This window comes from Arachis ipaensis, chromosome B7, assembly GCF_059453495.1.
Source record: "Arachis ipaensis isolate K30076 ecotype BB chromosome B7, ASM5945349v1, whole genome shotgun sequence".
In the NCBI taxonomy this organism is placed as follows: Eukaryota; Viridiplantae; Streptophyta; class Magnoliopsida; order Fabales; family Fabaceae; genus Arachis; species Arachis ipaensis.
The window spans coordinates 15,118,661-15,134,090 of record NC_142442.1 but is presented as its reverse complement, the minus strand read 5'-3'; the positions used below and the strand labels follow the sequence as shown (position 1 = coordinate 15,134,090).

The following is a 15,430-nucleotide window of genomic DNA, read 5'->3' as shown; positions in this document are numbered from 1 at the left end:
GAATATTGGCACATGGGATATGCAAGGCACGAGTGTGAATATTGCCATGCACTTTTTTGTATGACGAGAGGATAGAAAAACACTACAACACAAATCACCCGAAATACACATTTTGCTGTAGAAGCGGCCAAGTTCAAATCCCTCAAATACAAGATGCTCCTAAAGTCTTATATGATTTGTTATTTGGTGATGACGGTAGAAGCAAGCACTTTCGTGAAAACATTAGGACATACAATAGTATGTTCCAATTCATTTCTATGGGTGCCAAGATTGATTGTGCTCGAGCTGTTGGAGAGGACCATGTACGTTTGTGTTATATGGTGAGAAATTACCACTTGATGGGAAATTTCTTATCACAAGAAGGAGACACAGCAAAATTTGCACAACTTTATATTTTTGATACACATAATGAGATTCAAAACCGCATTTCAGCAGTAAGGTATGTCATATATGTACAATACGAACACTTTTTTTTATTAACACATGATTTAGATTGTTTACCCAGATTACTTGACAATTAAAAGTGTATTCCTTTATAACGTGTCATGCAGTGGAGAAGAAACTAATAAGATTCATGAAGACATAGTTGGGGACTTGAGGTTGATGCTAGATGAACAAAATATTTTAGTCAAGGCATTTTGCATGGCTGGGAAAAAATAGCAGTTGATAACAAATCTAATGTAAAGTTAAGATTATTAGGCAAGCATGGAAAAGATGGAAGAAGGTATAATTTCCCATCTACGAATGAAGTAGTTGCGTTGATAGTTAGTGATTTTGATCTCGAGAAAATAGATAGGGATATTATGGTTGAGACACGAGGGGGAAGGCTACAGAGAATAAACAAACTTAACCCTGGATACTTGGGATTACAGTATCCTTTATTGTTTCCTTAAGCAAAGAGACTATTTCAACAATTCTTGGTGGATGCATATTCAATGATTGAGTTTTTAAGGTTGATGTATATTCGCTTGGACTAGGACAAATTTAGGTGTGAGATGTATAGGGGTTTAGCAGAAGCTGTCTTGAGAGGTGAAACAACGCCTTCATCAAAGGAAAAACGTATCATACTACCATCATCATTCATAAGAGGTCTGAGATACATGATACAAAATTATCAAGATGCAATGACTATTTGTAGAGTGGCTGGCTATCCAGATCTCTTTTTGACATTCATTTGCAATCCTAAGTGGCTAGAACTAGAAGATTTTCTTAAGAATAGGAAACTTAATGCCAAAGACAGACCATATGTTGTTTGTAGAGCTTTCAAAGTGAAACTTGATCGGCTCATACAAGACATAAGAAAGAAAAGGATTTTTGGAAGGGTTACTGCAAGTAAATATCCAACCTTGCTATTAATTGGTATACTAAGATTTAAATTTGTATTTGACCATTCATAATCTTAGGGTTTCTAATTGTATAGTATTTTACGATTTAGATCATTAGCCTTATACTACGACAAAAAATATAGATCAAACACATTAGAAATCAATTCGTAACTATATTATAAGGCAGAACCATCTTTTTATACTTTTTAATATTTCATACATTGAAAAATTTACAAAGAAAGGTTATTGACAGGGATGTTAGAAGGGCACAGGATAATGCATCATCATAGCTCTTTTCTGTCTCTCAAAAAAATTCATTTATTTAACTAACAAAATTTCTAAATACTTCTAGTTGTATACACCATTGAATTCCAAAAGCGAGGCTTGCCACATGCGCATATTCTAGTGTTTTTACATATAGATGGTAAATATCCAACCCCAAAAGATATTGATCAGATTATATGCGCTGAGATACTAGATAAAGTGGCCGATCCAGCATACTATGAAGCTGTAGAGAAACACATGATGCACGGACTAGGTGGAACCATTGAACAGGACTCACCATGCATGAAAAATGAAAAGTGCATAAGACATTTTTTCAAGAGATTTGTTGATAGTACAACGGTTGATGAGGATGAATATCCTATTCACAAACTAAAGGAAGATGGAAAGACAATAATTAAATCTGGGATTGATCTTGATAATAGATATATTGTCCCACATAACGGAAAACTATTACTGAGGTATGGCACTCACATTAATGTGGAGTGGTGCAACTAATCAAGATCAATCAAGTATGTAACAAAGGGAATGATCGAGTCACTGCTTCGTTCTACAACAGTGCTAACACGGATGTAGAGAATGATGAGTGTGATGAAGTCCATATGTATTATGACTATAGATACATATTCCCATGTGAAGCAACATGGAGGATATTTGGTTATAACATTCATTATAGAGACCCATTAGTTGTACGTTTGGGTTTTCACTTGCTTGGTGAGCGACCAGTAGTTTTCCAAGATGATGACAACCTACAAGATGTTGCCAGAAAAGCGTCCGTAAAAGACTTGATGTTCCTAAGATGATTTGAAGCAAATAAGAAGTACAATGGAGCCCGCACTCTAACATATGTAGAGTTTCCTGCTAAGTTTGTTTGGAATTCGACACCAAGAAAATGGTTTCCACAGAAATCACATTCCGTAATTGGACGGATATTCTTTGTTCCTCTTAGATCTGGTGAAATTTATTATCTTCGATATTGTTAAATTTTTTTAGAGGCCCAACAAGCTATGAGGATATTAGAACCATTGACGATGTTGTGTACCCCACCTATAGAGATGCATGTTATGCGAAAGGTATTCTTGATTATGCCAAGGAGTACATTGATGCTATCGAGGAAGCAAGCCATTGGAGTTCCGATAAATACCTAAGAAAGTTGTTTGCAACTCTTCTAATATCAAACTCAATAGCAAGGCCAGAATATATGGGAAAGGAGTTGGAAAATCCTATCAGAAGATATCCTATATATTTAACGAAACTTGTACGAGAATCATGGTATGTTGCTATGTGCACTACTATTTCAAGTTTCAAATAATAAGTTCCCATATTAGATGTTACACATAATTTATGTTTTAATTCATTAGCTAACTAAGAATGAAACATAATTATGGTCCTACCACAATACATACCATGGCCAAGACATACATGCACACACATAGTTTTTGGCATCTCATTGATTATATTATTTTATAAGCAGGAAGACTAAATAGGCCACTCAACATGACTATTTAATACGGACAATGTATTTAAGCAACATGTGTCAATGACAAAAAAATTGGTATATTTTTAACATCAAGAATTGTTTGTGCTAATCAGATAAAATATTTTTGCGTGTGGCTATTTTCACATGTTTTTATCTGTTAAAACACATGTAATCATATTCGGCATCGAGGCTTATATTTAGGATTGATCTATCTTTACCATTGAAAAGTTCGGTTTTACTCAATCATAACACATATTTTGCATTCTTGGATTATTTATTCGAAGAAATTAGTTCAATAATGCCTATTTTAGATTTTATATAATTAATAATTAAAAACCATCTGTGACTTCTCTTTACAGATATACAGCTGATAGGTCAAGAGATGATGGATCTTACTCTTTTAGAAATTGAAAAGATTCTTAAATCCTACAAGAGTTTAAAAGAGATTCCATCCATGTCAAAACATCGACCTATCCTCACAGCAGTTGTTTCAGTCGGGGGGTTAATAGGTTGATATTAGACTAATTGCGCTATGCTAAACCTAGGCTTAGCACAGAACTAGCTGACTCTTTGACAAAGCTAACCGATGAACAAAAGAAGGTATTTGACACCATCATGGTAGCTATGAACAACGGACAAGGTGATGTGTTTTTTCTATATGGTCATGGCGGCACTGGAAAGACATTTGTTTGGAAGACCCTAGTTATTGCGATCAGGTCGAAAGGGCAAATTGTTCTATTGCTTGCCTCGAGCGGAATCATATTCCTGTTATTACCTGGTGGAAAAACATCACATTTGCGATTTCTCAATCAACCTGGATGAATTCTCAACGTGCAATATAAAGCAAAATAGTGCATTAGAGATTTGATTATAAGGGCGAAGCTTATTATATGGGATGAAGCTCCGATGGTAAATAGACTTTGCATTGAAGTCCTTGACAGGACGATGAGAGACCTATTGAGATTCAATAATCCAGAAAGCCTTGACTAGCCATTCGGAGGAAAAACTATTGTATTTGGGAGTGATTTTTGACAAATATTACCGATGATACCTAAAGGTAGTAGACAAGATGTTGTAAACGCAACAATAAACTCATCTTAACTGTGGAATAGTTGCAAGATTTTGGCACTAACAAAGAACATGAGACTCAGAGCTGAGGTTGATGATGACAGCAACAATGATCTTAGATTGCTCGCTGAATGGATTCTTGCAATAGGAGATGGTAAATGTAGAACATCGATTGAGGGAATAGAAAATATTCAAATTTCTGACGATAATCTTATTGAAAAGTAGGATGACCCTATACTTGAAATTTGCAAAGCAACATACCCTGAATTGTTCAGGTGTTCCAATAGCACACATTAAAGACAAAGCCAAATTCGCACCTATACCCCAAATGGTGGATGAAATAGTCTCATGATGAGCATAAATCCAGAAGAAGCCAAAATTTATTATAGTTCTAACATGACATGTCAAAATGAGGTGAACAACGATATGTTGGCATCAGTACATACACCATAATTTCTTAACACTATCAGATGCTCTGGGATTCTTAACCATAAATTAACACTCAAAGTAAGGACCCCGATTATGTTGTTAAGGAATATAGACCACTTTGCAAGTCTATGTAATGGTACTAGGTTAGTTGTGACTAAATTGGAGAACCACATCATCGAAGTAAGAAGCCTAACAGAGAATAACACATAGTGAAAAGTCTTTATTCCGCGTATGACGCTAACTCCATCTGATCATAGGATACCATTCAAATTCCAAAAGAGACAATTTTCTATCATGGTTTCCTATGTTATGTTAATTAACAAGAGTCAAGGACAATCATTATCAAATGTCGAATTGGTTTTGACGAAATTTGTCTTCATACATGGACAGTTGTATGTGGCTGTATCAAGGGTTACTTATAGGAGGAGGTTCAAGGTTTTAATATGTCATGACGATTATCAAAAGAAGAAAACAGATAATATAATATACAAAAAAGTGTTTCAAAACGTAGATTAGATTGAATCTGCATACCAATTAAAGATAACAAAACACCCATTTGGTTGCATTTAACTTATTATTTACCCATCCTTATTAAATGTTTTATTAATGTGATATTAGATTGTTCAGCTTAGAATTAGGTGATTACATCGCATATGAATTGTAGGATATACCGTATAGCTGGCAGGACTTATTCCACGGAGATTTACAATACTTATATTATTAATGAAATCTTTCAACACACGACAAATTAGTTGTGAATGACCACTTGGGGCCAAATTAACAATTTAATAAGTTATTTATAAAATCATTATTAATTCCAAATTTCTTTTGGTTTATAGGCACAATTAGATGCATTAAATTTGTCAACTATTATCCAAGACATAGCCACCTGGCTTTCCATGTCACATGTTGTTGTTTTATGGTATTGAAGACTTAATTAAGAGGTCATCATGCATTCACATTCCCTTTGCTTAGTTAATTTTATCCCATTATTAGTTATTACCCACGCAGATAAATGACATTTGTTTTCAATTTGACATTAGGAAGTTTTTGCACTTCTTACCATTTCATATCACAAAGTTTAGAAAAAGACGATATTCCTACAATGGTTCTAGTCAATTATGTAGTCAACATAGCACTTTTAACACACTTATGTTCTCATAGTCTTAATAATAGTTTCTTTATCATTATCAACAATTACTTCCTTTATAATTTCCATAAGATTGACAGAAACTAATCTACTATTTTTCAATACTATCAACAAAGTAAATTAAACGTACAAATCAACCATGGCATACAAAAAACAAGACTTTCTATTTTCACAAGTTATTAAAACAGGGGTTAACCTCAAATATTTCGCACGACGCCTACAACTTTTAAAGGCAGAGCCCGTCCAACCGTGATCAGGTATCTTACACATAGTGAAACCCCAAATCTTCGCATGCCAAACTGGAAGTTGGCAAACAATACAAATTACATTGTTTCACTCAATACAAACTTAACAAACTAAAATTCTTTGGTCAAATTGTAAAGTTAGTACCTTAACACCTATTTCTTATGTATGAGGACCCTTTGTATCATTGGTGCAATCGATATCTACGAATATGCCACCAACCATTCTTTCAAACGTGTTAATCCTAAAAGATTAAACATTTCATGAATGTTAAATTGCCTACGTTGATTTGCCAATCACAAACAACAACATCAAATCTATTCTTAATATATAAAAGTAGATACATAAGCATGCACCACATTACTTTTGAGACATTTCTTTTCTCATATTAATGCCATGTCAGCAATATTGCTTATTTGGCACAATTTTAGAATCAACCACTAAATTCTTGCCAAATCAACTATTATTTCCAAATCAGCAAAAAAATAAAATATACAAATAAAAAACTAAAATATAGAATCCAATAACTTTGTAACCTCCAAATACATTGAATTCATGTTTCTATATTTATTATATCTTACCGTTATAAACAATACAATAAATTTATAACTGCAACAATTAATTTATAAATTAAAAGTTTAAAAAATGAAAATTATATTTTACTATTATAATTATGTTTATTATAATCATTTTATTTTTTGCCAATGAGTTATATCTCAAATGGCATAGTCTCCCATATTGGTCGCGAGTTCGAGTCTCTGTATCTTTGGTAAAAAAAAATAATCATTTTAATCTTTAAAAGTAACACTAGGTACAAAGAACTATTATTATAGTTTTTACTTATTATTAAAAATAAATTCTATTTTATTTTACCAATATAAATTTTGAAAAGAATATTTTGAAAACTAAAAAAAAAACAAATTTATTAAAAGAGTATCAAAACGAAACCAAAAAAGATGATATTAGACATACATTTTCATATTAGATACAAATAAAAAACTAAAAAATAGAACCCAATAAATTTGTAACCTCCAAATACATTGAATTCATATTCCTATATTTATTATATCTTACCGTTATAAATAATACAATAAATTTATAACCATAACAATTAATTTATTAATTTTTATAAATAACTCACTAAAGGTAATAAACATCCATATTACAAATGTCATAATAATATTATTAATCATAATAATTTTACGTTATAAGTATTTAAATTCCATACCATTTAAACTATATATATAAATCTTTTATCACTATTCCTTCACATAACATCAAATTTAGCACAAAAAAATTTATTTTCGAACTGCAATGAGAATCTGATGATCAAGTATGACAAAAAAAATCACAACATGCATCATACATTCATACTTACTCAAATACCATATACCTAATGATAACATAAATTGAATATTAGGATAGGAAAAGAGCTTCACAATTTTAGCAACTATAAACGAAATTGATGACAAATTAGGATGGAACTATGTTAAATGTAAAAAGTGTCAGATGAAAGCATATAAAAAAAAGAAACAACTATATTTGTGGCACATATAATCAAACACCATAATATCCAACAATAAGGTAACTCTATATACTTTTCATAATCTCATCTATTAAATTATTAGTTGCTAGCCCAATACTTATTTTAGGTTCAGAATTCAATTAAAGGTTTTAGATCAAAGTGTTACAACAACTTTTGTACTATTTGATGGCGATGCAAAAAACTTACTGGGTACAACTGCTTCAAATCTAATGACATTTCAGAAAAATAATGACATTGAAGCACCACCCCATCAAGAGATTAAGGAGAAAGAAAACGATACAAATTCAAGACACATCTTTGAAAGAAGAACATACATACAAAGATGGAACCAAATAACACAATAGAAAGTGCATCAAATTCAACAATTCATAAAGAATATGTCTTCGCAAGAACCTACGATAAAAAGAAGAAAGCATCAACTCTAACAACCAACAAAAAAAGGAAGACGAGCGCCTCATAAGATGACTAAGTCCATCAACTAAAACAAATGCAAAAATCAAACTGGCCCAAGTATAATAATTAATTCAGCCATACAATACAAAAAAACATGCAACAAAAGCTGAATATATATTTTGATTTGGGCCTGCAACAATTTTTATTTATTGGCCCAATAGTAAACACCTGCATTGCAAATTTAATTTAATCAGCATTTAATCTAAAATTAATTTTGCAATTTAATTATATTAATAATGTTTAGTCATCACATATTAATTTAGAGTTTTTCAAACTCATCAAATATGTATGGTTAAGCATGACTCTTCATCCATCTCTCCTCTCTCTCATCTCAAGCATTTGCGGCTTGGGGGGGTTACAGAGATAGAAGCAATGGCAGAGGACTGGATGAAAAACCTCACATCGCTCCAAATTCTCGAATCGTCAGCCATTCAGATTCTGTCACGACACTTGCAATATCTTCCTTCTCAACTTCAAGAGTTGAATATAAGTTTCGATGACGACAAGCTTGACCTCAGGAAACACACACAAGGTCGTGGTCCTCCTCATGCGCTCTCTTCTCTGCAGAAAATCTGCTTCGGTTATTGTGGGAACATGAAGGCTTTACCAGAGCAGATTGGCAACCTCCAATCACTAAGGCGTTTAGATATTTATCATTGCCCTAAATTAGAGTCATTGGATGAAGCTGACCGTTGCCTTACCAACATACGCACACTAACCATCTCTGGGTGTCCAATCCTAAAGCAAAAATACGACCGTGAAATTAGAGAAGATCGGGCCAAGATTGCTCACATCCCAAACATGTACATACACTGAGATTGATCCCCTCAAAAGGTAATAACAATGTTTGCTTTTTTCCGTTTTCATTACAAATGCAATATATCTGAAACCCACATTAAATTTCTAATTTTATTTGATGCAGGGGATTCTTGAAAATCATTTTCATCTTAGCATACTTTTGAATTGTTTGATAAGAAATTCAATTTGCTTGTACAAAATTAATTTAGTTAGCAAATTCTCTGAATTTTAAACCTTACGATAATACAAATTTAGGCTTCTCATCTCGATATCCAGTATACGGAGCTCAGTGTCCTTCACAAAACAAAAAAGTATCACTATCAACAAGATGGAGTTCAAAGAAAAATAAAATTAGAGGAAATAAAAAAAAGAGTATATACAATAGAGTACATTAATCCAAATATGTGCTTACCTTTAATGAACATACACCCCAATTCTTGGGCAAACTCTAGCACACTTAGCAAAATTCCCGACGAGCTCATTGATTTAGCTCAACACAAGATATGATTATCCACCATAAATGGGAGACGAATTAAAAAAATAGCTACAAACAAAACTAAATAGTAACAAATGGCTATGTACTAATGAACGGGAAGCTCAGTTTCTATTAGAGGAGATTTTAAGTTGGGTTTATGTATTAACTTACCAATCAACCCAACCTGTTCAACTCATGGTGAAGCCGAAGCAATAAATCTATTTGCCAATTTCACTCTATTTGGTATAAGGAAAAAAGCTTCCCACTTTCATGGGTTGGTCTTTGTTAGGTAGGGTAATTAATTATTGCACACCGTTACAGCTGGCTCATAAATAGAACCGTGACATGTGCTTTATAATTAGGAAGCTTATTAATCATCTTATTTTTACAATGACCATAAAAAAGTTTAAAATGTGACTTTTTGTTCATATATTTTTATTGGGAGTGACAGAAAATTCAGTTCTATTATTGGACTAATAAACTCTTTTGTTATTAACTAAGCATAAATATAGAGTGAAATTATGAAATATCAATAAATATTATATTCACGTCTAATTAAAAAATATGTCTAATTGATGTTATTAAAAAAAATTTAACTAATTTATTTATCACCAATATGAGAGCATTCTTTTATAAATTGGACGCAATATTAATTTAACAATTGATATCTTTACGTAATGGTCTATTAATATATTAAGAGAAATTATGTCCATAGTTACTTCCAAATATACATAATACTAATTTCACCTACAAATCTTTTTATATATTTAGTTAAAATATATTTTGAAGGTTACCAAATGAAAAAAATTATAAAAAATATATTAATTTTAACTAAAATATTAAACAATATAACTATGCCAGATTTTATACATTAATTTTTAAAGTCAAATTCTATATCAATATAACTAATTAGGTTATCTACATACTAAGTAAATTAAATTTTCTCATTAATATATACTAATCTATTTGAAAACAAGTTATATATGAATACAATAAAATAGATTACGTACACAACTCGCGCATCGTGCGTGCTTTATACTAGTTCGTTATGTATACCAAGTTATTAGTCACTCTTTTGATTAGAGAAGATTGGTTTTGTGTTTTGCGTATCTTCTCTTTATATTTTGGATGTATATTGGGACTTGGTTTTGGGTGGAGTATCACAGATTATCACTTTGTATCTCTGTGTGAGATATTTGGTTTGGGTAGAGTAGTTATCCGTTTAGGATATCTTTAGAAGAGATTTGGTTAAGGTGGAGTAGCGTCATCAATTATCACTTTGTATCTCATTAGAGATTTGGTTAGAATAGAATAGTTACTTATAATTTTGTAATTTTGTTATATCATATTTTTTTAGTAAATATTTAGTATTCATTTATATCAATTACGTAAATTTCGCACTTTCGCTTGTACGCTCCGTTTTCTAACCACTTTAACCACCTGAATTCAAAATCCAAATTTAAAATCCATATCCATACATACATGAAGAAAATTAAGGTACTGATGATATACTTTAATTTTATCTATACTAAAACATTTTGAGTATTCCATAGAGATTAGTAGGGTTTGAACACAAAGGAATTTAGCATAGAATTGTCCTAAGATTTATATATGTTTTGATTGATTATAATATTTCTGCACATATTTATTCATTCTTATGATATGAAGCAAATTAAACTAAGGACACCATAGACCAAGATCAGTAGCCGAGATGAAGTACAGGAAAATAGAAAAAATAAAATTACAGAGTAACGTAGGAAGGCTTTCTACAAATGTGTCCTCATCAGACGAAAAAAAAAAAGAAAGAAGACCACTATGACATGTGTCATGTGTTTTTAGCAACATATTTTCCTGAAAGGCCACCGTCAACACGAATAGGATAACCCCGTAAGCAAAAGCTACGCCAAACACTATCTTACCAGCGACATAGCACCACCTAAAAATATAGTGTTCTTTTTTTATATTAGGTCTGGAGAAGGCATGGATGCGATGGGCCTCGCCTAAGATTGCACATGTCAAGAAGGCGAAGAAGGAGAAGGTGTAAGAGATAACGAGGATATTAGTGTAACCAAGATTTGAGTGCTTGGTGGTCCATAGCAAACCCATTAAAGCCCCTAATGCAAGGGATGAGTTCATCTTTACCATTCCCTTCACAATATCAGATGGAGTAGGAACAATTTTTTCAAACTCTTTTTCAAGTAAGTGCGTAAGATCTGCTATGTGTAATAAGTGATTTGATTTTAAATCTTAGAGTTTGGAAACATTCTCCTCATCGTCCGACAATAATGCCATGCAATAGAATGTAGTTGTAACAAACTAATACAGTTTCTTTGGAAATAAAAATAATATCAAGATGATTTTAGTTCAATTAAGAAGAGAATGATGTATCTGCCTACTCCTACTCCTAATTAGTCATCTTAATTTTTAAACAAAGAAGAAAAAATTATGCTTGTATTACTATAATATTTAAAAAAATAAAAAATAATTAACCAAAACAACCATCAGTTATCTTATTTAACATTTATTGATTATCACTAGAATAATTGTGTAATTTTAGATGTAATAAATATGTAATTATAATATTATATATATAAAATTATGAATATTATGTTATACAGTTTTATTATACATTCAAATTTTGTTGACAATCAAATTCAATCAAATTGGACAAAACTCAACAAAACCCACTCTCATTACATGCAATGTGTATATACATAACTCTTTTAAAAGGTTTTATATCTATACAATTTCTGTATCAGTGGCTGCTAATGCACGGTAATCACCCTTAATATTGGAAGGGTCGGTAAATGCATATTTCCTACTAGACCAGGAGATAAAATTTGAACCAAGATATACTCCATAGCCACATGTGAATCTGCGATCGTCCAAATCTAACCCGCAATCAGAGTTTGCAAAAGCAAACAAGTGTAAATTAGCACTAGAATGAAAATAATGCCTTATTTGATCGTACCTACTAAATATAGTAGGTGCCATAATATTTTTTATTAGTTTGGTTTTAGTATTTGATAATTTCTATCGATTAATTATATATTGGTAAAACAATATTAGTGGCTTAATAAGTCTTTTATTTTAATCTATAAAGTATAATATATACAAGCACTTTATTAAGTTGTTATATTCACGTGTTAAATATATTTTGAACACCACATATGTTTAATATTTGTCTGATATGCATGTCTTTTATATGGTTTTTTAAAATAAATAATTTAATTATTTTAATTACTAAAATAAATAATTATTTTCACATATTTTTATTTGTTAAAACACATGTAATCATATTCGGCATCGAGGCTTATATTTAGAATTGATCTATCTTTACCATTGAAAAATTCGATTTTACTCAATCATACCACACATTTTGCATTCTTGGATTATTTATTCGAAGAAATTAGTTCAATATTACCTATTTTAGATTTTATATAATTAATAATTAAAAACTTTCTGTGGCTTCTCTTTACAGATATACAGCTGATAAGTCAAGAGATGATGGATCTTACTCTTTTAGAAATTGAAAAGATTCTTAAATCCTACAAGAGTTTAAAAGAGATTTCATCCATGTCATTTCCAAACATCGACCTATCCTCACAACAGTTGTTTCAGTCGGGGGCTAACAGGTTGATATTAAATTAATTGCGCTATGATAAACGTAGGCTTAGCGCAGAACTAGCTGACTCTTTGACAAAGCTAATTGATGAACAAAAAAAAGGTATTTGACACCATCATGGCAGTTATGAACAACGGACAAAGTGATGTGTTTTTTCTATAAGATTATGGCGGCACTGAAAAAGACATTTGTTTGGAAGACCCTAGTTATTACGATGAGGTCAAAAGGGCAAATTGTTCTATTGGTTGCCTCGAGTGGAATCGCATTCCTGTTATTACCTGGTGGAAGAACATCACATTTGCGATTTGCAATCCCAATCAACCTGGATGAATTCTCAACATGCAATATAAAGCAAAATAGTGCTTTGGCAGTTTTGATTATAAGGGCCAAGCTTATTACATGAGATGAAGCTCCGATGGTAAATAGATTTTGCATTGAAGTTCTTGACCGGATGATGAAAGACCTATTGCGATTCAATAATCCAGAAAGCCTTGACTAGCCATTCGAAGGAAAAAATACTGTATTTGGGAGTGATTTTTGTCAAATATTACCGATGATACATAAAAGGTAGTAGACAAGATATTGTAAACGCAACAATAAACTCATCTTACCTGTGGAATAGTTGCAAGCTTTTGACACTAACAAAGAACATGAGACTCAGAGCTAAGGTTGATGATGACAGCAACAATGATCTTAGATTGCTTGCTGAATGGATTCTTGCAATAGGAGATGGTAAATGTAGAACATCGATTGAGGGGATAGACAATATTCAAATTCCTGACGATAATCTTATTGAAAATTCGGATGACCTTATACTTGAAATTTACAAAGCAACATACCCTGAATTGTTTAGGTGTTCCAATAGCACACATTAAAGACAAAGCCATTTTTGCACCTATATTCTAAATGGTGGATGAAATAAATAGTTTCATGATGAGCCTGAACCCTGAAAAAGCCAAAATTTATTATAGTTCTGACATGACATGTCAAAATGAGGCGAACAACGATATGTTGGCATCAATACATACACCAGAATTTCTCGACACTATTAGATGCTCCGGAATTCCTAACCAAAAGTTAACATTCAAAGTAGGGACCCCGATTATGTTGTTAAGGAATATAGACCACTCTGCAGGTCTATGTAATGGTACTAGGTTAGTGGTGACTAAATTGGAGAACCACATCATCGAAGCAAGAAGCCTAACAGAGAACGACACAGAGTAGAAAGTCTTTATTCCGCGTATGACGCTAACTCCATCTGATCATAGGATACCATTCAGATTCCAAAAGAGACAATTTTCTATCATGGTTTTCTATGCTATGTTAATTAACAAGAGCCAAGGACAATCATTATCAAATGTCGGATTGGTTTTGAAGAAACCTGTCTTCACACATGGACAGTTGTACGTGGCTGTATCCAGGGTTACTCATAGGAGGAGGCTCAAGGTTTTAATATGTGATGACGATCACTAAAAGAAGAAAACAGATAATATGGTATACAAAGAGGTGTTTCAAAACGTAGATTAGATTGAATCTGCATACCAATTAAAAGTAACACACCCATTTGGTTGCATTTAACTTATTATTTACCCATCCTTATTAAATGTTTTATTAATGTGATATTAGATTGTTCAGTTTAGAATTAGGTGATTACAATCGCATATAAATTGTAGGATATATTCGTATAGCTGGCAGGACTTATTCCACAGAGATTTACAATGCTTATATTATTAATGAAATCTTTCAACACACAACAAATTAGTTGTGAATGACCACTTGGGGCCAAATTAACACCTTATTAAGTTATTTATAAAATCATTGTTGATTCCAAATTTCTTTTAGTTTATAGGCACAATTAGATGCATTAAATTTGTCAATTATTATCCAAGACATAGCCACCTGGCTTTCCATGTCACATGCTGTTGTTTTATGGTATTGAAGACTTAATTGAGAGGTCATTACGCATTCACATTCCCTTTGCTTAGTTAATTTTATTCCATGATTAGTTATTACCCATGCAATATCCCTACAATGGTTCTAGTCAAATGTGTGGTCAACATAGCACTTTTAACATACTTATGTTCTCATAGACTTAATAACAATTTCTTTATCGTTATCAACAATTACTTCCTTTACAATTTCAATAAGATTGGCAGAAACTAATCTACTATTTTTTAATACTATCAACAAAGTAAATTAAACGTACAAATCAACCATAGCATACAAAAAACAAAACTTTCTATTTTCACAAGTTATTAGGACATGGGTTAACCTCAAATATTCCGCACGACGCCTACAATCTTTAAAGGCGGAGCCCACCCAACCGTGACCAAGTATCTTACAGATAGTGAAACTCCAAATCTTCGTATGCCAAACTAGAAGTTGGCAAACAATACAAATTACATTGTTTCACTCAATACAAACTTAACAAACTAAAAATTCTTTGGTCAAATTGTAAAGATAGTACCTTAACACCTATTTCTTATGTATGAGGATCCTTTGTATCCTTGGTGCAATCGATATCTACGAATATTCCACCAACCATTCTTTCAAACG

At 32.0% G+C, this 15,430-nt stretch overlaps 2 protein-coding genes across 2 annotated transcripts; both read left to right on the top strand.

The window, feature by feature from the left end:
- Positions 1-257: 257 nt before the first annotated feature.
- Positions 258-4,507, top strand: LOC148550409 (uncharacterized). Its single transcript, XM_088494483.1, has 8 exons — positions 258-439; positions 552-633; positions 978-1,332; positions 1,678-2,068; positions 2,601-2,879; positions 3,633-3,803; positions 4,200-4,309; positions 4,431-4,507. The coding sequence occupies exons 1-8, from the start codon at positions 258-260 to the stop codon at positions 4,505-4,507; spliced, it is 1,647 nt and encodes a 548-aa protein (XP_088350609.1).
- A 9,017-nt stretch (positions 4,508-13,524) lies between these two features.
- Positions 13,525-14,098, top strand: LOC148550408 (uncharacterized). Its single transcript, XM_088494482.1, has 2 exons — positions 13,525-13,727; positions 13,801-14,098. The coding sequence occupies exons 1-2, from the start codon at positions 13,525-13,527 to the stop codon at positions 14,096-14,098; spliced, it is 501 nt and encodes a 166-aa protein (XP_088350608.1).
- The last annotated feature ends 1,332 nt before the right edge of the window (positions 14,099-15,430 follow it).

Excerpts from the sequence above, each read along its gene's own strand:
- LOC148550408 (XM_088494482.1), top strand. The coding sequence starts at position 13,525 with ATGAGACTCAGAGCTAAGGTTGATGATGACAGCAACAATGATCTTAGA. Across the intron at positions 13,728-13,800 it reads ACATACCCTGAATTGTTTAG|TTTCATGATGAGCCTGAACC; the intron begins GTGTTCCAATAG and ends TGAAATAAATAG.
- LOC148550409 (XM_088494483.1), top strand. The coding sequence starts at position 258 with ATGGGTGCCAAGATTGATTGTGCTCGAGCTGTTGGAGAGGACCATGTA. Across the intron at positions 634-977 it reads AACAAAATATTTTAGTCAAG|GACAAATTTAGGTGTGAGAT; the intron begins GCATTTTGCATG and ends CGCTTGGACTAG. Across the intron at positions 1,333-1,677 it reads TTTTGGAAGGGTTACTGCAA|TTGTATACACCATTGAATTC; the intron begins GTAAATATCCAA and ends AAATACTTCTAG.